This window comes from Pinus tabuliformis, chromosome Q (genome assembly GCF_031772625.1).
Source record: "Pinus tabuliformis cultivar Carrire ecotype Pingquan chromosome Q, CPIR1, whole genome shotgun sequence".
Classification (NCBI taxonomy): Eukaryota; Viridiplantae; Streptophyta; class Pinopsida; order Pinales; family Pinaceae; genus Pinus; species Pinus tabuliformis.
In genome coordinates, this window is record NC_142296.1 from 53,817,405 (window position 1) to 53,843,357 (window position 25,953).

Consider the following 25,953-nt stretch of genomic DNA (forward strand, 5'->3'; position numbering starts at 1 on the left):
TAACATTGTTTTAATTTCTGCTTAATATTATGTGAAAACTATCAATCAATAGCTCTCTTAGAATAATCTAAATACATGTATCTTATTCAGTTTGTTGGATCTAGGGTAACATTTTTAATTTTGATTCAAGTAGCAGGTATCCATATTTCTTCATAATTTTTTTGTTGTTCTATTTCTCTACTTGATTTGATGGTTGATCTAGTGTTTGCAGAAGGTCTCTCAGGTTCTCATTGAGCGTTTGGGGATAGTCCTCGGTTGGACTAGCGAACTGTCAACACATATTTTCTGAAGAGCCTACTTTATATAAGCCTCAGGATTTATCTAATGATAATCTTCTTTTCTGCAGGGTGTTTTTGGGCTAAAACCTCTCCAAAATTTCAAAATCTTTTAAATATTTTGTGGAAATTTTGATAGATCTGGCTATTTAGTATTAAGAGCCTTAGATTATCAAGTCTGGGAGCGGAGTTGGACTCATACTCCTCAGATCTGATAGATCTGTAAATTATTTGTATAGATCTGTAAATTATTTATATAGATTTGTTATTTACTTGTGTAAATCTGAAATTTTGTAACATAATTTTGAATTTTAACACTTGGGTTTTTGGGATTTTCTCTATTTTTGTACATATTGGGTATTGGGTTTTTCTCTTTTCACTTGTGCAGAAATAGATCTGAGAAATCAGCCAAGAAAATCTTCAGATTTGAGCTAGATCTAGACCCTGGAAGGCAAGATCTGGGCTCAAAGATTGTGCAGAAATAGATCTGAGAAATCAACCAAGAAAATCTTCAGATCTGAGCTAGATCTAGACCCTGGAAGGCAAGATCTAAGCTCAAAAAGCATATCTTTTGTTTCATAAATTGAATATTTTTTTCGCATCTGTTGATACTAATTGCAAAAAAGATTTTGTTCTCTTTGAGCTATAACTGTATCAAAAAGATTTGAAATAAGCTTGTGTTCTAATTGTAATATCTTCAATGGTTTAATTTTGAGTCTTCATTTAATAAAGCGAACATTTCATTTGGGTATTGGAAGTTTCTGCGACATAAGCATCTTGTCATCCTTGAATCTAACTTCATCTCATCTTCTCATCATCTGGTGCACTTGCATATAAGTTAGTTTTGCAAAAATGAAATTTACTTCCAAGCATAAGCTTGGCCGATAGAGAGATAGGTATCCATCAATCTTTGCTTGAGAAACTTGTTTTAATAGTACTTAAAATGGTGACCTTGCAGTCGTCAAAGCCACAGCTCTCAGCAGCGCCGGAGGCACCGGGTATGTTAGAATTTCAGGAGAGGTATCGTTAATCACACCTTAGTGTGCTTCTCCTTATCTTCTCTCTATCAATTACTACGAAATCAAGCTCAACACAAAAAGGATTGAAGGATTCACATTTAAATAGGCATTTAACTAAAATTAACCAAGATTCTTGCATCTCACATTAGTTTTAGGAATTACATTTCATATAAGATAAGTCATTCATCTAAGCAGCAGTTGCTAATCGATTACTTGGTCTTAATTTCCCTAGCAAGATCGTTGACTCCATAAGGCATTGGTATCAATCGTTTAAAATCTAATCAAATCCTATAAGTCTTGCTAAATCTTAATCAAGTACTTGATCGCTTCACTGTGTCTCCCGAACTAGTTGGTTCCTAACTAGTTCTTCTTCATTCAATTTTTCCATAGGGTCTACCCCCCTTAGCCTCCTATAGGGAGATAGCGTAAACGGAGAGATTGGGGATCAGGGTGACAGCCCCCGATTTGAGCCGTTGTCGCAGTGCCTAAACATTTTGTGCGACAACAGGGTTAATTAATCAGAATTTATTGAGGTAAGGTGTGAATCATCTAGAAACTGACACGGATTAACAGTGAAATAATCTTAGCCATCGATTAAGATTTAATCTTGGTCGTTGCAGTCCCAACAGAAGATTATAAGAAGAAGTCGATGGGTAGATGGAGAATACACACACAAGAGATCGATTTCCTTGGAGAGCGATTTTTTCAGAGAGCAGTTGTTGCCAGTAGAGTTTGAGCTTCAGAAAGGAAGCAGAGATAGAGAGGCCGGAGGAAGATTTTCCAAATCCGTTGAGTACTTTGCAGAAAGGCCAAGATATTTTCCAAGAGGCTGCACAGAGGCAGCGTAGACCTTCAAGTGAGCAGTTTGATTTTGCTGGAGAGGAGGACATTTTCAGTTCCAGAGGCCGAGAAGAGTTTCCAGAGTGCCAGAGAAGCATTTTCCTAGTTAGCAGCAAGCAGGATGGCTAGATTGGCAATGGATTCAGGCAGCACGTGTGGCAAGTAGCTCCAGAGTGACGCAGAGCCTGCACAGACCAAGTTGGATGACTAGCTTTTTAATGGCAGTCAAGTGTCGGGATTGCTCAGAGAGGGTAATTTCCCTCATATATTCTTTGCCAGTTTTCAACATCCAGATTTGTTAAATTATGGTAAGTTCTATGATTAGAGCAGTTTAATTATTTTTCTTCTTATCAGCCACTATTTAGCAATCACATAAACATAAAGTAAAGTCCAGATAGACCATTAAAAGATCAACAGAAATCAAGCCAAGACAAGAGACACCAGATGTGGCGGCTAGCCAGGGACAAACCCTAATGCAGGGAAACCCTTTGATCAAATCTTCTTTTATCTTCAATAATTCAGCAGAGAGAGAGATAGTACAATATCACTAATCAATGATTTACAACAGCAGTAATGAAACCCTTGAACAGCAATAGCAAAAGGGATCAATCAGCTCCCAAAATGTCCTCAAGACAACCTAGGAGAACTTAGTCTCCAACAGAAGTAGTGGCAGCTCAAAATAGTTAAAGTAAGCTGGTCAAAATAGTAGTGAATGCTACAGCATACTACAGCCAACCCTAACCAGTCAACGTTGTCATAAATGTGCCCTCAAATAGTCAATGCAGACTTGTTCAGCTCTCCCACTAGCCTAGGAGAGGTTGCCCACACAAGGTCGCAGTCAATGGAGGCGATATGTTGGTCAACACAGGCCTAAACCACTTGCTGCACCTTCCTGCGTCCTTGTTGCCCTAACTGCGTCCTCCTCCATTGCTGCCCTAGCTCCGTCCTCTTTCCCATGTGAGATTTGCATCCTCCTTCCTTTGTATACCCAAGAGACAAGGAAGAGATGAGAGGATGAGATGATTTGAAATAATGACTCAACCTCTCCTCTATTGATATGCAATGCTGGGCAAGAGTGCCACTAAATTAACTACTGGCCGACCTTGACAATTTGCCAAGTAATTACAAATAAATTCATATCTCCATAAATACTTGTCGGAATCAGATGATCTTTAGATCAATCCTACACCTCTCGACAAGAGGAATCTAAGAAAAATATTAGTTGCCATGAATGAGGTGACCCACGTGGACTTTGGCCCTAGTTGCCAATTTTAACACTCCCTCTCAACTAGGGAGAAATCCATTTGCAATCCGTCTGACCGTCGCTACTATCCTAGCCATCAAATGCACTGCCTTGCATAGCTTGGCCCTGCTCTGCTCGAGCTATGAAGAAGAAGAAATGATCGAGAATGTATCATACCATCCTCCACTGAACCAAAGTCAGTCTCAAAGTGTGTCATACCACTCCCACTGATCCCAAATCAGTATCATTGATCCCAAATCAATGGAGGTCATCCTAGCATAGGGAGTACGGTAGATACAACGATGTGTCCATCGATAGTACTACTATGGTCCCTAACCCCATTTCCCTGCTCATTGATCAGATGAGAGGTACTTCCCATGAGTCCCAGACTGCATAGGTAGGATGCCTCGACAGGAGAACTAATCATCCTGTCCACAGGAGAACAAATCATCCAGTCTAACAGTCGTCACAAGAGAACTAATCATCCTGGCCCACAGGAGAACTAATCATCCAATTCCATAGTCGCCACGGAGAACTAATCATCCTGGCCCACAGGATAACTAATCATCCTCTTCCACAATTGCCACGGAGAACTAATCATCCTGGCCCACAGAAGAACTAATCATCTTGTCCTATAGTCGCCACGGGGTGTCACAGGGGAAGGTTGAACCTTTCACCTTGTACATAATGCATCACCAGGGGATGGTGAGTCGCCCTGTGGTCGCATGTCGCTCCAAGAAGTACCCCGTGCCCCCCTGGAGCTCCCAGAGCTCAATACATCATACTCGACCCTCATAAGAGGGTCTCTGAATGACACCAAGTTGTTCTCAGAAAGTCAAGAATTTGACCTTTCCCAGGGGCTTTGTTAAAATGTCGGTGATTTGTTCATCTGTACCGATATGTTGGAGCCTTATTGCTCCCCGCTTCACCATATCCCATATATAGTGGTACCTGATATCGATATGCTTGGAACGATCATGAAATATGGGATTCTCTGATAAACAAATCCCGCTCTGGTTGTCACACAGGATCACGGTGGTATCCAATGTAAATCCAAACAGCTCACTGAAGAGCTTTCGCAACCAGACCACCTCACAAGAGGCCATACTAGCAACAATGTACTCTGCCTCGGCAGTGCTCAAAGCCACTGACTTTTGCTTCCTACTCATGCGGGATATTGAGGCAGATCCCAAAGAGAAATAGCACACAGAAGTGTTCTTTCGGTCCACCACACTACCTGCCCAATCAGCATCGGTATATCCAAGTAGTCTCACATCTCCGGCAGTGTATCTCAACCCATGAGTGATTGAGCCACGAAGATATCTCAACAGATTCTTGGCACCAATCCAATGTGTTTGGTGAGGCTCAACCATATGTTGACTCAATGTGTTGACTGCAAAGCATATATCCGAACGGGAGTTCACACCAAGAACATCAATGCTCCGACGAGTAAACGATACTCGGTAGCATTTCATAAAACAGGTCCGGCAGCACTACCGCTTAACTTCTTGAAGTCAAGCTCCATCGGGGTAGTTACGGGCTTGCAGTCCACCATACCGAATCTCTCCAATATCTTCACCACATATTTTCCTTGAGATAGAAAAATCTCCCCTGGCTTCTGCTAGACTTCTAGTCCTCGGTCCTTCATCTCAAACTCAGAAGCCAACTCCCTCTTACATTTGTGAATGAGAGGGTTTGCCCCTATTAGAAAGAGGTCGTCAACGTACAGTATGAGAGGATTGTCATCTTCAACCTTAAAGTAAAGGTTAGGGTCGACTTCACTCCTAGTGAATCCCAGCTTCATCAAATAGCTATCGACCCTCTCATACCATGCTCAGGGTGCTTGCTTCAGCCCATAGAGGGCCTTCTTCAACCTACACACATGAGATTCTCGATCATGAATCTCAAATCCTTTGGGTTGCTCCACATAGACTTCCTCTTTGATCGAACCATGCAAGAACGCAGTCTTGACATCCATCTGATGTAGGTTCCATCCTTGCGAAGCAGCAAGGGCTATGATCGAGCGAATGGTGGTATATCGGGCAACAGGTGCAAATATCTCGTCATAGTCTATACCTTCCTTCTGAGAGAAGCCACGAGTGACAAAACGAGCCTTATACTTTTCGACACTTCCATCAACTACATGCTTTATCTTGTAAAGCCATTTCGAGGTGACAACTGCTTTGTCCTGGGGTCTAGAGACCACATCCCAGACATTGTTTTTCATGATGAACTCATATTCCTCAGTCTTAGCATCCTTCCATACTTGATGCTTGACAGCTTCTGTGAATGACGAAGGCTCATTTTGGATGATCGTGCTCATGATCGTCAAGTATCCCTGATCCCTGGTCGGCTTCTTACTTTCCCAGAAGGTTCCCCTGGGTGCAACGTGCCCTTCAACATCATCAAGTGTCCCCCTAATCCATGAAGGCCTCTTCCTAAAAGAGGAGGGCTCTTGCGAAGGGGGATCAATAGGATCCATAGGTTCTTCCACATCGGGCATCGTCTCATCTTCCTTTTCCTTCGGTTCCCTGGTGTCAGCTTCTTTAGATCCCCTTAGAGTAGGAAGATTGTCAATTTTGCTAAGAGCCATATCTTCGTCAAATGTGACATCATGGCTAATCTCGACTTCCCTTTGACCAGCCACATAGATTCTATAGCCCTTAGTATTTTCATTATAGCCCACGAAGATTCCTTTCTTTCCAGATGCACCCAATTTATTCCTTTTCTCCTTCGACACATGAAAATATACAAGACTTACAAAAATTCTAAAATGAGATACGTCAGGTTTCTTACCAGTGAGCATCTCTTTGGGAGTCTTGGAACCCAATGCTTGATGAGGGCATAGGTTTTGTACATATACGGCGGTATTTGCAGCTTCGACCCATAGAAACTTCGGAAGTATTTGATCATGGAGCATAGCACGAACAGCTTCCACAATCATATGATTCTTCCTTTCCGCCACACCATTCTGCTCAGGAGTATATGGTGTAGTAGTCTCCCTCTTAATGTCAGCCTCTTTGCAAAAGTCATGAAACTCATTGGATTCATACTCAGTCCCATTATTAGTCCTTAAGATCTTGATCTTCCTTTTGGTTTGATTCTCGATCAAGGCTTTGAAGTGACGAAACCAGGAGAACACTTCATCCTTCTTTTTTAAGAAGTATATCCAAGTCTTGCGAGAATAATCATCTATAAAAGTGATGTAATATAAATATCTTCCCAAGGAGTTCACAGGCATCATACCAGATATGTCTGAGTGAACCAACTGCAATATATCGGAGGTCTTGCTTTGGCTTGAGGGGAACGGTCCCCTTTTGAGCTTCCCTTCAGCACATCCCAGACATACACCTTCTTGCTCTACTCGGAACTCGAGCATCCCTGTCACCATTTGTCTTGCATCAGGTAGAGCTTTATAATGAAAGTGAGCAAACCGCCGATGCCATAGTTCGGAATGAAGTGATGTGTCACAAGACATGACAGCCAGCGGACTTCCTCCGACCTGATATAATGAATCGACTCGAAACCCAAGAGTGAAAGCATCTTTAAAGTTCTTTTTCCATACACGTACCTTTCCATCGATGAAGGCCACCTTGTAGCCTTTGTCTTGCATTGCCAAAATGGACACCAGGTTTTTTGGAGATCAGGTACATATAATACATCTTGTAAGTGAATTGTATTTCCCTGATTCAATTGAAGAGTGACATTCCCTACGCCTTTCACGGGATATTTTGAGTTGTCCACAAGAACAATTTCCAAGTTGGTCTTCTTCTCTATCAGATTAGAGAAAGCTTCCTTCTAACCAGTGAAGTGCCTTGAGGCACCACTATCAATAAGCCAATTTCCCAGCGAGTTCGGGGGAGCAACAATAGAGAGGGCCGCTGGTAGATAATATTCATCTTGCTTATTGTTAACAATGTTAGATTCATACCTGGAGTTTCTTGCCTTCTTCAAGGGTTGTCCTCTTCCTTGATTTCCAACATTTCTTTTACCTCTGCCAATGGACTTGCCATTCCTTTGATTGCCTTGAGAGTGACTTTGATCATCGTCATGGTGTGAGGCCCTTTTATCAGGGCACTCCCTCGCATAGTGGCCCATTTTATTGCAATTGTAACATCCTCCTTTTCTCACACCCTTCGGTCCAGCCTTTCCTTTGGATTTAGCCCCAGAATTGTTTCTTCTTTTAGCATGAGACGAAAAGGCAGAGGGATGGCCTTTAAGTGCAGGCATTTCTTGCTCTTCCATCCTTGTTTCTTCTTGAATACATCTCGCCATCAATTCCTCAAATCCAGGAATTACATTATTGTTGAGAAGAGTAGTCCTGAATATATACCATTAAGGTGGCAATTCTCCAAGAGTTGTGAGTGTCATTTCCCTGTCAGGAACTACTTCTCCAAGAGATATGAGATCATTCTTGATCTCGGCGATCCTTGAGAAATATGCTTGCATAATCTCATATTTTCCCTTCTTAATTTCCTTCAACTTATTTCTAAGGAACAAAACTTGATTTGCATCATTAACTTTAAATAAACTCACCAGTCTATCGTAGATTTCCTTGGAGGTGGTCAGCTCGGAAACATAGGCCACCAGGTGCTTGTCGATAGAGTCCCAGATGATCTTCCTTGCTTTGACTTCTCCCTTGGTCCACTTGTTCCTTGTAGCAGCGGATGCATTTGATGGAGGCTCAACAATTCTGCCTCTCACATGGTCCAACATTTCCAGCTCTTCTAATGTTAGATCGAGAGACATCTTCCATCCGTAATAGTCAAACTTCTAACGGAGTTTGTCTTCAACAGGGAAGTGTGCTAAGCACCCCATGATTTCTTTAAGATAGCCTTTCCAACCTTCTCTTGCTCTTGCTTGGGCTTTGTCTTCACCTCAGCTCTGATACCATGTTAAATTATGGTATGTTTTATGCTTAGAGCAGTTTACTTCTTTTTCTTCTTATTAGCCATTGTTTAGCAATCACATAAACATAAAGTAAAGATCGACGGAAAACAAGCCAAGACAAGAGACACCAGATGTGGCAGCTAGCCAAGGACAAACCCCAATGCGGGGAAACCCTTTGATCAAATCTTCTTTTATCTTCAATAATTCAGCAGAGAGAGAGATAGTACAATATCACTAATCAGTGATTTACAACAGCAGTAATGAAACCCTTGAACAACAATAGCAAAAGGGATCAATCAACTCCCAAAATGTCCTCAAGACAACCTAGGAGAACTCGGTCTCCAACAGAAGTAGTGGCAGCCCAAAACAGTCAAAGTAAGATGGTCAAAACAGCAGTGAATGCTACAACATACTGTAGCCAGCCCTAACCAGTCAACGTTGTCATAAATGTGCCCTCAAACAGTCAACGCAGACTTGTTCAGCTCTTCGGCTAGCCTAGGAGAGGCTGCCCACACAAGGCCACAGTCAATGGAGGCAATATGCTGGTCAACGCAGGCCTAAACCACTTGCTGCACCTTCCTGCGTCCTTGCTGCCCTAACTGCGTCCTCCTCCAATGCTGCCCTAGTTGCGTCCTCTTTCCCATGTGAGATCTGCGTCCTCCTTCCTTTGTATACCCAAGAAACAAGGAAGAGATGAGAGGACGAGATGAGTTGAAATAATGACTTAACCTCTCCTCTATTTATATGCAACGCTGGGCAAGAGTGCCACACACTTAATTGCTGGCTGACCTTGACAATTTGCCAAGTAATTACAAATAAATCCATATCTCCATAAATACTTGTCAGAATCGGATGATCTTTAGATCAATCCTACACCTCTCGACAAGAGGAATCTAGGAAAAATATCAGCTGCCATGAATGAGGTGACCCACATGGAGTTTGGCCCTAGTTACCAATTTTAACAAGATTTTACTCAAATAATTTCACTGTTGCATAATAAATAAAACCCTCAATTGTTGCACCGAATTTCCCAAGTTGGGTTTTTTTGGGGGACTTTTGTCCAAAAATAAGTGTATCAATTTTTATGTGTGCGTGCTAGCATATTTCTCGGTTTCCAGTTTATCTTCCGTAGAATTTAATTTGGTGAAAATTGCAATCGTGAATTATTCGTTGTTTGTGTGGGCAAATAAACTGTTAATTAATTTACATTTAGAAGAATAATTTCCAGTTGCTACAATAATTTAAATTTTCACAAAGGAGCCAATACTAGTTACAGCTAATAATCAACTCGAAAATGGAATGTGGATACAAGGGAGAGATGGAAAATATAAAGTAAGGATTATCATAGACAACCAATATCAATCAGAGCCTCCCATTTGTGCCCCTCCTGGATAGTAAAAAGGAAGCCTTCAAGTGGGGTCACACTGGTCTAGGGGCAAGTCATAACCACCAATGTGAAGCATGGGATCAAGAACACAACCAAAAGTGGTAGATCATCCAAAAGTGGTTGCATAATAAATAAAACCTCAGTTGTTGCACCAATTTTGCCAAGTTGGGTTTTTTGGGGGACTTTTGTCCAAAAATAAGTATGTCAATTTTTATGTGCTCTAGCATCTTTCTCAGTTTCCAGTTTATCCTCCGTAGAATTCAATTTGGTAAAAATTGCAATCGTGAATTATTCGTTGTTTGTGTGGGCAAATAAGTTGTTAATTAATTTACATTTAGAAGAATAATTTCCAGTTGCTGCAATAGTTTAAATTTTCACAAACGAATCAATACTAGTTACAGCTAATAATCAACCCAAAAATGGAATGTGGATACAAGGAGAGATGGAAAATATAAAGTAAGGATTGTCATGGACAACCAATATCAATCAGAGCCTCCCATTTGTGCCCCTGCTAGACAGCAAAAAGGAAGGCTTCAAGTGGGATCACACTGGTCTAGGGGCAAGTCATAACCACCAATGTGAAGCATGGGATCAAGAACACAACCAATAGTGTAGATCATCCAATTCAACCTATGATCCATACTAGAATGACCTCAAACATTAAATGAAAGCACTTGATTACAAAAATGGTTAATGTACCTCATGTTTGATAACCCACCTTCATCAGATGAGTGGGCTAGATATAATAAAGCATTGACCAGAGCATGGATGGGAGGCATCTAAGGCTAGCTATCTGTAGATCATAAAAGGGCTATTGGCTGGCAAGATGAAATAACAAGAGTAAAATTTTCTCCTAGGGGTTGCCCACTTACATGGGTAACAGGCCTCAAACTACCATGTCCAACCTAAGCTCAGCGGACACAAAGACAGCAACCAAAAAAACCCAACATGTGTGATTTGACTGAGCAAAACTTATTTTGGAGGGATTTTTAGGATAGAAGTCTTTATAAATACATTTCTCCCCTCATTCTTTCTTATTGCATATATCTTAACTGCTATCCATTCTTTTTCCATCAAAGCTTCCCTTAGCCTAGTAAAGCCATTCTCCCCCTTTAAAGGTTGTGTTGATTCCAGTGTTTTAAAAGTCGGCCGGCTCGGAACTGACTCGGCCGAGTTGGTCCGAGCCAGTAAAAAAATTTGCGACTTGGCCATGTCAGTCTTAACTCGGCCGAGTCCGTATCAACTCGGCCAGGTCACTTCATGCGGCCAGTAAACCCCAAAAACACATTTTTTTTTAATGTTTTTTCTGAGTGCGGGGGACTCCAAATGGTTTTATTAATTGGTTTTTTGGTCTTTGGGGTCCATTCCCCTCTCCTAGTATTGATATGCTATTCAAATTTCATGGTAGTGTTAAATTCTTAAGGTAAAAGTGACATTCTCCTTAATCTTCATTTTCATCCTTTTACTTAAATTTTTAACATTACTATGAAATGACTCAGGATGTTTGAGAGTGGTTCCGGCCTCATTGGACATTCTCCTTAATCTTCATTTTCATCCTTTTACTTAAATTTTTAACATTACTATGAAATGACTCAGGATGTTTGAGAGTGGTTCCGGCCTCATTGGATGTCATATGGAGAAAGTAGAATTTTAGATTTCATTCAAAATCCAGCAGAGTTATCAGTTTTTTAGGATTTCAAGATTGGGGGATTGCAATGTTTCCATTGAATTTTGTCATGTATTAGGGTATGGAACTCGTATCTAATCAAGAGCACCAATCCCTCTATGTACCTTGATGCTAGTGACATTGGTTGTCGAACTCCTCCGGGATTTGCTCCCAAGCCGGGAGCTTCTGAAAATGTCGCTCCCGCTCCCATTTTCGCTCTCGCACCCCGCTTTCGCTTCCGCTCCCAAGTAACATTGAGCCAGATGATGTTGGCAACTCTAGCAGTAGCCAGTAGTACTGGTCACAGACTTTTGTTGTAGAGGCCATTTATAGCCTCCTTGGTTATGTGTTTTTGTTTTGATCTCTATATCATCATCGTGTATGTATTGGACAGTGCACTGGGTGCCATTTTGATATAATGGATATATTCATGAGCCTGCTTTGATCATAAGTTGTCTTCTATCTATATTCTAATGCTGTGTGTTTGGCAACATGAATGAAAATCTTTAAAATTATGTGTTTTTATAAAAAATAAATATTTAATGTATTTTTTACAACGACCGAGTCATTGAAATCGAGCCGGCCAAGTCGATAACGAGTCGGAGTCGGAGTTGACCCTCGAGCGAGTCGGAGTCGGATTCAGAGTTTTAAAACATTGGCTGATTCTAGGCATCAGCCCAAAAGGATATTAGATTACGATTCCCAATTTCCTAGAACAATCTCTATCTACATTCTAACTATTTCTACACCGAAACTTGTGTTGTTCCATGAGAAAGAGCCCTTCGGGAAATCTGCCATCTGTGAGATAAAATAGGTGCCTTGATTTCCAAAATATTTTGCCCTGAAGATCATGCTCCAAAGTGCTTCAAGTTCTGTAAAGATTCTCCAAAACAAACATTGTGAAGGCTCTGGTTATAGTCCCTAACCTTCTTAAACCCCAGCCTCTAACCCTGATCACTTGGACATATGCATATAAATTTCTATGCTCCTTATTAAAGAAAACAACATTCTTAGTTCTCTAACAAATATTCCTATTTATGATTTTCCATTTATATAATTCTTGCGCACCCAATATTTCTTTGTTGTGTTACATTGTTATCACTCAAAACTTTACTACTATTTGAAGATTTTAGAAAATCCATTACCATTTCTCTTGTTAAGTAGGTAATATTTACTCAAAACAAATTGAGACAAAAATCCAGCATGGAAAACACTAGTCTAAGCATTATTGTCATGTTACATAAAAAGAAAATATCAAACAAAAACAAAAGCCACAATATTAGAGCCGTAGTATTAGAAGAAATATATCAAAATTTAAACATGTGATAAGCATCCAATGATCCACATAACCTCTTTCCTTCATAGACATAATTTCTTGATCTTTCCCCATAGGAATATGTACAATAGTAACTTGATGGAACTTACTTCATCAAGAAGAACCAAAGAGCGCCCAGTTGATTGTGCTCGAATACCCTTCAAAGCAACATGAAAGAAGTTAATATGTGATTATCAAAGTATAATGAAACAAAAAATAATAATCAATGCCAAACAAAGAGTAAATAAAAAACACTACCACCCTCAATTCTTGATGCTTATTGCACCACACAATGTTAATATTGATAATATAATAGAAGCTATCTGATGTGATTTTAAAACAAACATACTCAAGGCCAAATGTTTGCACATGTTTTATAAATACCACAGTATTTATCTTTCATATTTGAATATGAATTTAATTAGAAATTGACGTCATAAAAAATGTGTTCAATTTAGGTATGTTCTATGCTAGAGCAATTTATTTCAATTTTCACAGTTCGCTTAATATCTTTTTCCAGATTAGCAATCGCATCAGCGTTGGAGTAAATTGCAGATAGAACATAAATATAAATCGCAGAAGACAAGCCAAGACAAGAGGACACAAGATGTGGCACTAGCCAAGGACAAACCCCAATGTGGGGAAACCCTTCATCAATTCTTCTTATATCATCTTCAATAGTTCAGCAGAGAGAGAGATACTACATATACATCAGAAGTCAAAATTTTGATTTATCAAAATAAGAGCAGAGATCTTTTCTAAGAAGATGTCACATGAGGTAGTTGATCTGAACTTAGGTGAAGGCAAACTGCTTCAACAGATCCTCTAAGGTGACTCCATCACCATACAGCACCTCACTGTGCTGCACCTCATCATCATCCTGCACCCATCACTGTGCTGCATCTAGTCACTAAGTTGCTCTTGTCACTGAGATTCAACCAGTCATGGTTGTACCCATCATGGTGCACTATGCTGCACCACTCACAGTTGTACCCATACATGTTGATGTACATACTGCCTCCACTATGCTGCAATCATTACAGTTGTACCTATACATGGTGTTGTACATACTGTCATCATGCTACTGCACTAACTGTCACCTACAGCCAACCAAAACAGCTTTTTCCCTTACCTTAAAACTGCCCACATCAAACTTGGCCTAGTTGTAGCATTTAACAACCCTCCACGCAGTCACTAAGAAACCCTTGCTATGATGCTATGGCCTATGGCCCAGCACATAGCAACTCTGAAGTAAATGTCCTCAAAACAGTTACATAAACATCATTAACGCATCAACACTCAGGAGAAGACTTCAACACTTTCCTTTACTGTATAACTATGGCTTATCAAACAGTCCTTAAGGCATGCCTATATCAGCTTCGTTTATCACACAGCGACCTACAGCAAACATGCATCTTAATGTTGTGATAAGACATTTCCTTGCTGCGTTATAGGGCTACCTTTGTTTCTTCATTGATAGTGGATGAATGCTCCCTCAGGACTGTGGATAACAGCTGCTTCGGGCAGTGTATTAGGACCTTCATTAACATCATATTAAGGCTCCTTCTAGACTGCGTATAAGTATCTCTTGGACAGCGTGTTGTTGAAGTTTCTGAGTCTACCATGTAACAACCCATCTAAATTTACCCATTAATAAAATTTTAAACTCTATAATATATATGTATATTAAATTTTATAAAATATATAATTAGACTTTATAAATATAAATTTATAAAATATATCATAACTGAACTTTATAACATATATAATATGGCTTTATAAAATATATCATAACTGAACTTTATAACATATTTAATGAAATGTTATAAATATATATCATTAAAGTTTATAACATATATAATATGAATGTTATAAATATATATCATTAAAGTTTATAACTTATACAATGAAGTGTTATAAAAGATATCATTTAAACTATATAACACATATAATGGAAACGTTATAAAAATATAACTGGACTCGTAAAAATGCTATGCATTAACCTACCCAAAACGCATTACCGAAACCATAAACGAGGGCGTCCAACCAGCTGAGAAGTTATGGCAGAGCGGCTTTGCCAGGACAGGATCCGAGAGAGTTAAATTGCATGCGGAGGCGTGTCAAGAGGTAGAAGAGCGGTGGCCGGAAGCAGGAGGGTGGCTACTGCCAAGCCTGCCTTTATAAATCACTATTCTGAACCGATGAAGGGGGGGAAAAATAAACCAGAGAGGGGCAGCAGAGAACGTGAAGCATAAATTCACCAGGAGGAAACCGGGAGAAGGAAATTATCCATTGAAGAGCTTTAAGTGGTCTGAGGTTCTGGGCACGGAGGGACAGAGAGCCTCTGTGGAGAGCTTTCTGGATTGAGCAACTAGGTTTGCTCAGTCTGGTTGGGTGGTATTGGCCTCTCGAAAATTGGGTCAAAACAGCCACGGCATCACCAGCAACGGAGTCGCCAGTTCAATAGCAGAATCAGCAATCAGCTAGCAGTTCAGGTATGTGCAATTTACATTTTTATGCATTCTTGTTTTCCAGTTTATGAGTATTTACATGTTGCTGTATTTCGAATTATGGGCATTACACATGGTATCAGAGCCCGTGTTCAAACCTTCGGGACCTCCCAGGCCTACGCTCCTGTACGCTGTGATTTAATTCTGCCATGATTTAATTCGTTCTGGATTTTATGAGCTCAGTGTTTCGTTTTTTTCCCCTGCAAAATTTTGGCAATCTGCTCTGCTAAACCCACTATGGTCATCTGCAAGTAATTCGTCTTTGAGTTGACCGGTTCTTCACCTCTGGTTTTTATGCAATTGCGCTGAGATTTCTAGTCGACTATCTATCGTCGTTTGACGATTCAACATAGGGATCTTTCAGCAATTTCTAAAAACCCTGTATTTCCTTTTCCTTTTCGGGAGGTTTCTTCGAAACGGTCAATTTATCACAGCTGAGGTTTATTCAATTAAAATATTAAATGGGGTTTTGTGATATTTTAAACTCTATCCCGCATATATATCACCGTCCGTCTGAGTAACAGTCTACCGCATTTTCGTCCTTTTAGTAACCAGATGTTACATCACCGCCCGTCCAAGTAACCGTCTACCGCTACTCGATTTGTGTGTGAGTCTATTCCTATTGCCAAACGAAATATTCAAAGTCGAATTCTTCATTGGGGTCATAAGGGTTGAGCATTTGCATTCTGGGGGAGCCGATTATCCGGTGAGCTCCATTTCAAGATCAAAGATCAGGGTTTCACGTCTGGTACACTCTTGAAGACTTAATTGTTGTGTGACTATCCATGTATTAATTGCAGTACAATTAGAGATATGCCTGGATTGCCCGATTGCAGAAGAGAGACACCGACTCTTGCTATCTACCTTGGAGGACCGAATTTCCAGTTCTAAGAAGACCAATTTATTCTTAAGGAGGCTGAGCTTAGCTGCTTACTCTAGTGCGAGAATTTTTTGGAAACCCTAGTCAACTGTATTGCTTGTTCATTATGTGGTTGCGGAAACCGAGTTTAGTGCCACAGTTGTGATTTGAATTGGAACGAAATAAAAAGAACATCGGGCGTTTTGAAACTATGGAATTGGGCTGAGACTACACATCTGCAGGCCGAGACTTATCTCAGAGGTCGATTGATAGTGACATATTCCTTGGGGCCAAGTTTGATGTGTAAAGGTTACGCACCCCGAGCAATTGCCTTGCGCTTGGACAAAGGGAGAACGGTTGAGTGATCACGTGAAGTTTGGGTTTTTCAAGATATAACTGTGGTTTGATTGACTGCTGAGCAAATAGACACAGTATTGTTGGTAGGAAGCCGAAAGAATGTGTTAGTGCATTCCTGAGGAGATACATATACGCGCTCACAAAATTCAGAAGCGCATGTGCTATACGTGTTGATCTTGTGCGTGGTCAAGTTAATTCTGTGGGCGGTACCATGGGAACAGATACTGTGCGGAGCTGAACCTCGTCCCGATCAGAGTGTCATGGGGAATAAGGCGTCCTCGTACCCATCGTTATCCGCAGCATATAAAAAGGAAGCAGCACTTAACTAAGAATAAGAAGATCTTTGCACATTTCTTACTACGTTCTTATGGTCAATATAATTTGGAGATATAATCTTAAAACTCTTCAAAATGAACTTTTTATGTTTATATTTATTAAAGTGAAGCGTTTGATAGCATGAGCTACAAAATGAAATCTCCAGGTTATGGCCTGCAATGTTCAAAATGTACTATGGTGAAGACAACCATTCATCAAATTGTCATCGAAAATATTCAACTGGTATGAACTATGTTATACTACTATAAAATTATAAATGAATTCGTTGTTAGAACCATAGAATTTGTGCCTTTCAGAAATCAAAAATGATGGGTATCAAGATTCGTATATGCTCAATCTTCTTTACTGTTACATGCACTCTATATTACATATGACTGTCTCTGCTAAAGCAGTCCCTGTATGGTATTATTACGTTCCAGCTATGTTGATGGTCTCAACGCTATACGTATATATATAAGGGCATGTCAGATACAACAGTACAGTGGATATATACTTCACTGTTTATGTACTGAGCTGACTCTGTACTCATACCGTTGTCCTGATGGTTGAACAAGATTGGTTCTCTGAGGGCTATGCGCTGCATCACCCATAGTCATATAATTAGGGTATCATCCCGTCTAGATGCAAAGGAAATCAATCGGAAAACAACCAAAGTCGGGCTATGCGCTGCCCACCTGTAGCCATTTGTGCACTTGTCTGAAGTAAGTCTCGATTTCCTTAAAGAGCCCTAACCAGTGTTCTTGAAAGTTCTGAAGCCTATGCTTATACTACAATCCTAAGCAAAACTCTGATAGTTTCTAGCAGCCCTGATCTGAAGAATATAATATTAAATTGAAGGCTTGAAGATTGCTAGAGCACAGACTTGTGAACCCAGTAAATTCAATTACTCGCATCTCTATTACTGTCAGTTATCACAGATTGACAAGATCTTTAGAAGGTACTGGTGTTGTTGAGCAGAACATTAAAGAAGACATCTTTAGTAGCATTCTTATACCAGTACATCTGAGGTATGATCTGGAAGATATATCAGCAGATTGAAGGCAGCCGAGGAGAACAAACCCCCTGAAGTACCCTCAGCAATGAACCTCTGCTCGGGTTGCATTACAAGTATCATGATACTGTATAAGGGAAAAGCTGCCTGGGTTTGGAGAAATACTTATATCATTCTAGGAGATCTAACTTTTCATTTTGTGGATGTTGGTAGGTAAATAAACTTTAGGTGCCCTACCTTAAAGGGGGCTAATACCCATACACTTTTGCATTATTCATATTAGGATAGAATACCCTGCATTAGGACAAGGAGGTCGCGAGACCACCCTCCTTGACCTCGGTACCAGTAAGATCCGCCTAGCGGGTAAAAATAGCAAAACTATACCCGTTTATAAATGTGAAGTTGCAAAGAAAATTGTGTGTTAAAATTCGGTTATCCGCCTCAAATTTATATATATAAAAAAAATTATTTTGTGTTCAGGGACCATTACCATGGTAAGGACGTATGAGCGACGACGACGTGACCAGGCAGCATCATCACCATTAATGCCGCCACCGTCGCCATCATCATCCCCATCACCTACGTCACCACCAAGGCAACCGTCAACATCAAACGCTCCAACGCCAGAGTTGACTGTGATAATGAACTCTTTGGAAGCCTTATTGGAGACATTAAAGGAATCAACTAAAGCTAAAAACAAAGAGGAATTTCAGCATGTAGCCACCAGTTCAGCGGAACCAAATAATTTGGAGCCCAGAAGATCGAGAGAAGACATCTCTAGAGAGCTTCAGAAAATTAGACTCCCAGAATTCTCGGGAGGTCGAGCTGGTGAACGCGCTGAGGCATGGTTGGAAGGGAGATGGGCCCAAGACCTATCCAAAATCTCCTGATCCTATACAAGACAAAGGGACCAAGGACTTAGCCCAAAAGGACGGTGATGGTTGACCATCACAAGGTCTAGGACTGTTAAGTTATGGTATATTCTATGCTTATAACAGTTTACTTCTTTTTCTTATTATATTCCACCGATTAGCAATCACATGTACATAAAGTAAAGTGCAGATAGAACATTAAACGATTGACAGAAAACAAGCCAAGACAAGAGACACAAGATGTGGCGGCTAGCCAGGGACAAACCCCACAATGTGTGGGGAAACCCTTTGATCAAATCTTCTTTTATCTTCAATAATTCAGCAGAGAGAAATAGTACAATAAATCTGATTCATATCAGCAGTAGAAAACCCTAGATCAGTAGCATCGGCATTAGCGGCTTCATAATCAAACTAGCGCAGACCATATCTCACAAACCGACAGTCGGATTGACTTCATTCCACCACCAAAAGTTTCGGCTTCCAGAGGAGGTTCAGATGAACCTACAGCGCAGTTCAGATGAGGAGATCTTCTAGGCCACGCAAGTCAATCTTTACTTCTGCAGTTGCAGCTTCAGTTTCAGTAGTTTCCGGCTTCAAACTAGGGCAGTCGATATCTTGCAAACCGTTCGTCGGATTGACTTCATTCCACCACCAAAAGTTTCGGCTTCCAGAGGAGGTTCAGATGAACCTATAGCGCAGTTCAAATGAGGAGATCTTCTAGGCCACGCAAGTCAATCTTTACTTCTGCAGTTGCAGCTTCAGTTTCAGCAGTTTCCGGCTTCAAACTAGGGCAGTCGATATCTTGCAAACCATTCGTCGGATTGACTTCATTCCACCACCAAAATTTGTGGCTTTCAAAGGAGGTTCAGATGAACCTATAGCGCAGTTCCAAAGAGGAGATCTTCTAGGCCACGCAAGTCAATCTTTACTTTTGCAGTTGCAGCTTCAAATTCAACAGCTTCCGACTTCACATGTGTGAGAGAGAGAGACCCATTTCAGCGCAGTAGAGAAGAGACTCATATCTGCGTAGTAGAGAGAGAGAGATGTGATGAGATGAGTGGGTCTAAATGAGGAAAAGTCCTCTTATATTTATACACAACGTTGGTGGGTGAATAGATGCGACTGTTGGGCTTCTGAGCCTACATGAGTTGTAGGTCGACTTGATAATAATTCCATAATCAAAATAAATTCATATCTCCATGAATACTTATCGGAATCGGATGATCTTTATATCAATCCTACACCTCGCGACAAGAGGAATCTAATAAAGGTATTATCAGCCATGAATAAGATGACCCACATGAAGTTTTGCCCTGGTTGCCAATTTTAACACTCCCTCTCAACCATGGAGAACTTCATCTGCAATCTGTCTATCGGTCATTACTATTCATCCATCAAATGCACTGCCCTGTACAGCCTGACCCTTGCCCTGCTCTGCTCTATTCTACCTGTTCTGCTTTGTCTTGTTCTGCCTGCACTGATCTGTACTGTTTTGCTCTGTTCTGCTCTGCTCTTGCATTGTTCTGTTCTGCTCTGCTTTTGTCCGAATTATGAAGAAGAAGAAATGATCGAGGATGTATCATACTGACTCAAAGTCAGTCTCAGAGTATGTACCACTGGTCCCAGACCAGTCTCAACCAACCCAAAGTCAGCGTCATAGTGAGTACAACTCCAATGGTCCCAGACCAATATCATCCTCCACTGACTCAAAGTCAGTCTCAGAGTATGTACCACTGATCCCAGACCAGTCTCAACCGACCCGAAGTCAGCGTCATAGTATGGTACAACTCCTACCACTGGTCCCAGACCAGTGTCATTGATCCCAGATCAATGGAGGTCATCCTAGCGTAGGGAGTACGGTAGTTACAACGATGCGTCCATCGGTACTACTATGGTCCCTAACTTTATTTCCCTGCTCATTGATCAGATGAGAGGTACTTCCCATGAGTCCCAGACTGCATGGGTAGGATGCCTCGACAGGAGAACTAATCAATCCTGTCCTCACAGGAGAACACATCAATCCTGCTACAATTGCCATGGAGAACACATCAATCCAGGCCTCACAGGAGAACACATCAATCCTGCTACAATTGCCATGGAGAACACATCAATCCAGGCCTCACAGGAGAACACATCAATCCTGCTACAATCGCCGTGGAGAACACATCAATCCAGGCTGCCATGGAGAACACATCAATCCAGGCCTCATAGGAGAACTAATCATCCTGCTACACCGGAGAGCGAATCATCCTGTTCCACAAGAGAGCAAATCATCTTGTCCCACAAGAGAGCGAATCATCTTGTTCCAGTGTGCACCACCAGGGGAGGGTGAGTCACCCTGTGGTCATATGTTGCTCCAGTAGGAACCGCAAGCCCTTAGAGCTCCCAGAGCTCAATGTATGCAACATGCAGGACCCTTGTACAAAGGTTTCTTGCCGACTCCAAGTCGTTTGGGAAAATCACAGATTAGATCTTTCCTCGGGGCTTTGACAAGGTGTATCAACCTGTACATCATCTTGATGTCATGGAGCTTCCTTGCTCATCGACTTACCATATCCCAGATGATGTCTATCTGCTGGAGCAATTGACGAATACGGGATTCCTCAATAATCGAATCCCACCACTGGTTGTTACAGAGAATCACAGTGGTATCCAATGTAAATCCAAACAGCTCACTGAAGAGCTTTCGCAACCAGACTGCCTCACATGAGGTTATGTTAGCAACAATATATCCTGCTTTGGCGGTGCTCAAAGCCACCGACTTCTGCTTCCTGCTTATCCAGGATATCGAAGAAGATCCCAAGGTGAAACAGTACCCGGAAGTGCTCTTACGGTCCACCACACTGCCTGCCCAATCAACATCAGTATATCCAAGTAGTCTCACATCTCCGGCAGTGTATCTTAATCCATGAGAGATTGTGTCTTGAAGACATCTCAGAAGATTCTTGGCATCAATCCAGTGAGGCTCAACCAAATATGAGCTCACAATGCTAACTGCAAAACATATGTTCGGACGGAGGTTCACCAAGAACATCAATGCGAATGAGTTTTTGAAACTCAGAGGCATTTCCCAAGTCTGGTCCGACATCACTACCATATAACTTCTAAAAGTTAAGATCCTCGAGGTAGTCACAGGCTTGCAGTCCATCATACCGAATCTTTCCAATATATTTACCACATATTTTCCTTGAGATAGGAAAATTTCCCTTGGCTTCTGCCACACTTCAAGTCCTTGGTCCTTCATTTCAAATTCAAAAGCCATCTCCCTCTTACATTTGTGAATGAGAGGGTTTGCACCTGTTAGAAAGAGGTCATCCACATACAACACCAGTATGAGAGGCTTGTCATCTTCAACCTTAAAGTAAAGGTTAGGATCAGCTTCACTCCTAGTGAATCCCAGCTTCATCAAGTAGCTATCGATCCTCTCATACCATGCTCGGGGTGCTTGCTTCAGCCCATAGAGAGCCTTCTTCAACCTGCATACATGAGATTTTCAATCATAAATCTGAAATCCTTCAGGTTGCTCCACATAGACCTCTTCTTTGATAGAACCATGCAAGAACGCGGTCTTAACATCCATCTGATGTAGGTTCCATCCTTGTGAAGCCACAAGGGCTATGATCAAGCGGATGGTCGTATATCTAGCAACAGGTGCAAATATCATAGTCTATACCTCCCTTCCGGGATAAACCACGAGCAACAAAATGAACCTTATACTTTTCCATACTTCCATTTGCTGCATGCTTTATCTTGTAAAGCCATTTTGAAGTAACAATTGTCTTGTCCAGGGTCTGGGAACTACTTCCCAGACATCATTCTCCATAATAGACTCATATTCTATGGTCATAGCATCCTTCCATAGTTAATGCTTGATGACATCTGAGAATGATGAAGGTTCATTTTGTATGATCGTGCTCATGATGGTCAGGTATCCCTGATACCTGTTAAGTTTCTTACTTTGATGGAAGGTTCCTCAGGGTGTAGCATGTCCTTCAACATCATCAAGTATCCCCCTAAGCCATGAAGGCCTCTTCCTAGAAGAGGAAGGCTCATGTGGATGAGGATCAATCGGATCCATGGGTTCTTCTACATCAGGCATTGATTCATCATCCTTTTCTTTCGGTTCCCTGGTGTCGCTTCTTGAGAGCTACTCAAAGTCAGCAGATTGTCCACCTTGCTGAGAGCCATATCTTTGTCAAAGGTGACATCATGACTAATCACGACTTCCCTTTGACCGGTGGTGAACATTTCTTCAGGAGTTTAGGAACCCAATGCTTGATGAGGGCATCAATTTTGTACATATACGACGGTGATTGTAGTTTCAGCCCATAGAAACTTTGGAAGTCTTTGATCATGTAGCATGGTCCGGACAGCTTCCATCATCGTGTGGTTCTTCCTTCCCACCACACCATTCTGCTCAGGAGTATGTGGTGTAGTAGTCTCCCTCTTAATGCCAACCTCAGGTATGCCTGAGTAAACCAATTGTAATATATCGAAGGTCTTGCTCTGGCTTGAGGGGAATGGTCCCCTTTTGAGCTTTCCTTTGGCACATCCCAGACATACACCTTCTTTCTCTACTTGGAATTCGGGCATCCCTGTTACCATCTGTCTTTCATAGGGTAGAGCTTTGTAATGAAGGTGGGCAAACCTCCGATGCCAAAGTTCGGACTAAAGAGTTGTGTCACAAGACATGACACCTAGCGGACTTCCATCGACCTGATATGATGAATCAACACTAAACCCAAGAGTAAAGGCATTTCCATATACATACCTTGCCATTGCTTAAGGTTACCTTGTAGCCTTTGTCTTCCATTGTCGAGATGGACACTAGGTTCCTTTTGAGGTCAGGTGCATTTAATACATCCTAGAATTTCTAGCCTTCTTGAATGTTTGTCCTCTTCCTTGATTGCCAGCTCTCCTCTTACCTTTGCTGTTGAATTTTTCATTCCTTTGATTGCCATCAAAGGGATTTCGAGTTGCACCACTACATACTGTACCATGCTTCTCTAATCATGATTATCATCATGCTGCCCATGTCCATGATTTTATCTATCATAATCCTGCTCAAACTAGTGTGCATCATCATCATGCTATCCTATATGTCCATGATCTCATGTTGCCCTTTATGTCCATGATCTCATTCATCATGATGCTCATGATCTCATACATAGTGACTTGCTTTATCGCAAATGTAACATCGTCATTTTCTTCTAGCCTTAGGTCCAGCCTTTCCTTTTGATTTAGTCCCGGAATTATTTCTTTTCTTTGCATGACAAGAAAAGGCCGCAGGAGGACCTTTAGGCATGGGCATTTCTTGCACTTCTTCCCTTGTTTCTTCTTGAATGCATCTAGCCATTAATTCTGTTAGACTCCGTCTTGTATGTCAAATGCGAGATTGATTCTTCTTCAAAACCCTGTTTTGAAGAAGAAATCATTAAATGTGTTTTTAGAATATGTATCAAATTCTCCAGCTCTTCAAATGGCAGTGGTTTCATCAACTCCCATCCCTGCAAGCAGACAAAGAAAAAGCCCTCATTCAAAATCATCAAATTTAAAAAGGGAATTAGAAAACAGAGTTTGTAATAATGTGTTGGAGCATAATTAGCAAAGAATATTGCAAAGAGGATTTCATCAGATGGTGGCAGTGTTCGCATCATTGATTATGGACAAATATGGAAGGCGCCCACTTCTAATGATTGCTGTAGAAAGAATGCACAAACTGCTTCACTTTTGAAGAAACAAGCTGAACAATTAGCTGAGATGGAAGTTCTTTATAAGGAAGAGCAAGTCCTTAGAGAGCGATACTTCAACATGATGGAAAATATGAAAGGTAAGATCAGATACCTCAAAATTTTTATACTCAAAAAGGTCTGGATATTGGGCTTCTGATTGGCCAAGCTCATTAGCACAGAGGCATAGAACATGAGTGACACCCAAAAGCTGCAGTGTATTTATAGACCTTGCAGCCAAAGCTCCACCAATAAACAAAGAATCTGTAACATGTGATGGCCGCTCTGAGTCGGCAGCTTGAGAGACCAAAGCCATCCTTTCCAGAAGGTGTTCCAACCTCACCTTTAATTTATAACTGTCTATGACACTTTGTGAATCCCCTCCTTCAAAAACAAAACAAAACAAAAAAAACCGGTGTTGAAATTCATTTCATGGCAAAGTTTAATCACTTCCGTTCCAAGCATTTCATTCCAATGTTCCAGTTCCTTTCTCAGCTCACTATCAAACTTTGCAATCTTGTTCAAATCCTTCAATTTAACTGTCAGGCGCATACTGTGAGATGAATCACTATTTCCTTTTGAATATTTTCCATGATAGTTCTCTTGAAAACTGGTGACATTTCTAAGTTATCCTTATAAGGTGATTTTGAAGCATGGACCAGACTTAAAGGAGTTCACTGTCGTGCACAGCAAAATGATGGTTTCATGAGAATTCTTATGGATCTGGATAAGAAACTGTATGGAAAACCTTCTATGGATTGGCAAGGAAGGAAGCCTATCATGAGGAGTTGCCCAATTTGTGGCAAGATTGTAGGTGTTAGTAGCAGTTCCCTGAAACTTCATTTGCAAAAGTCACATCGGCGGCTGTCGACGGGAAGTGTGGATAGCGTAGAAGTAAAAGAATTACAACGGATTCTTGATTCTGTTATAATTGGTTGCTAAGAAGAAGTTTTCCAAGTAATTAGTCTTAAAGAAGTTTTGGCTTTATGTTATCTTTGACCAGGAAGTGCTTTTAGTGTACATGAACTTGCCTTGACACTTTATGCACACAAGCTTCATGAGCCTGAGCTTGCTCTTTGTTATTGTGATCGTATCTATCTTGCCGCCACCTTAGTTATAAAGGGTAAGATGACAAGCAGTCCAGGTGCTGTAGTCACAAGTTTAAGTGGCCGAGTATTGAAGCCATCACGGGATACTGATGAACCTGAAAGGGCTTTGCGTGTGTTAGCAAAAATGAAACGTGCTAAAGTAAAGCCAAATATCATGACATATGAACTCCTACTTTCTTTGTTTGGGAGTGTAAATCCTCCATATGAATCAGGCAGTCGACAGTCTCAGGAAGATGTTTTAAAAAGAATATCTGCAATAGAGATGGACATGGGGAGAAACAGTGTTGAACACAGTGAAAATTCAATGCATACTATGCTGAAGGCTCTTGGAGCAGAAGGTATGGTCAAAGAATTGCTACAGTATTTACATCTTGCAGAAGATCACTTTAATAGTAGAGATGCTCGAAGTGCTCCATTGCTTGGAATAAATGTGTACAATACTGTTCTTCATGCACTTGTTGAGGAAAAAGAAAGGGATGTAGCCATTGATGTTTTTGAGAAGATGAAAGTGTTCGGTTTCAAACCTGATGCAGTAACATACCATGTTATGATGGA

At 41.0% G+C, this 25,953-nt stretch overlaps 1 protein-coding gene across 4 annotated transcripts in view; it reads right to left on the minus strand.

The window, feature by feature from the left end:
* Positions 1–25,953, minus strand: part of LOC149218265 (uncharacterized) — a 503,060-nt gene that overhangs the window by 292,169 nt on the left and 184,938 nt on the right. For 3 of the 4 annotated variants that reach the window (XM_089383876.1, XM_089383877.1, XM_089383873.1), the window contains one exon: positions 12,746–12,793. The exons of the other annotated variant lie outside the window; for it this stretch is intronic. In XM_089383876.1, the coding sequence (XP_089240002.1) occupies positions 12,746–12,793 (48 nt within the window). The remainder of the gene's footprint in view (positions 1–12,745; positions 12,794–25,953) is intronic. 4 annotated transcript variants of the gene reach the window in all.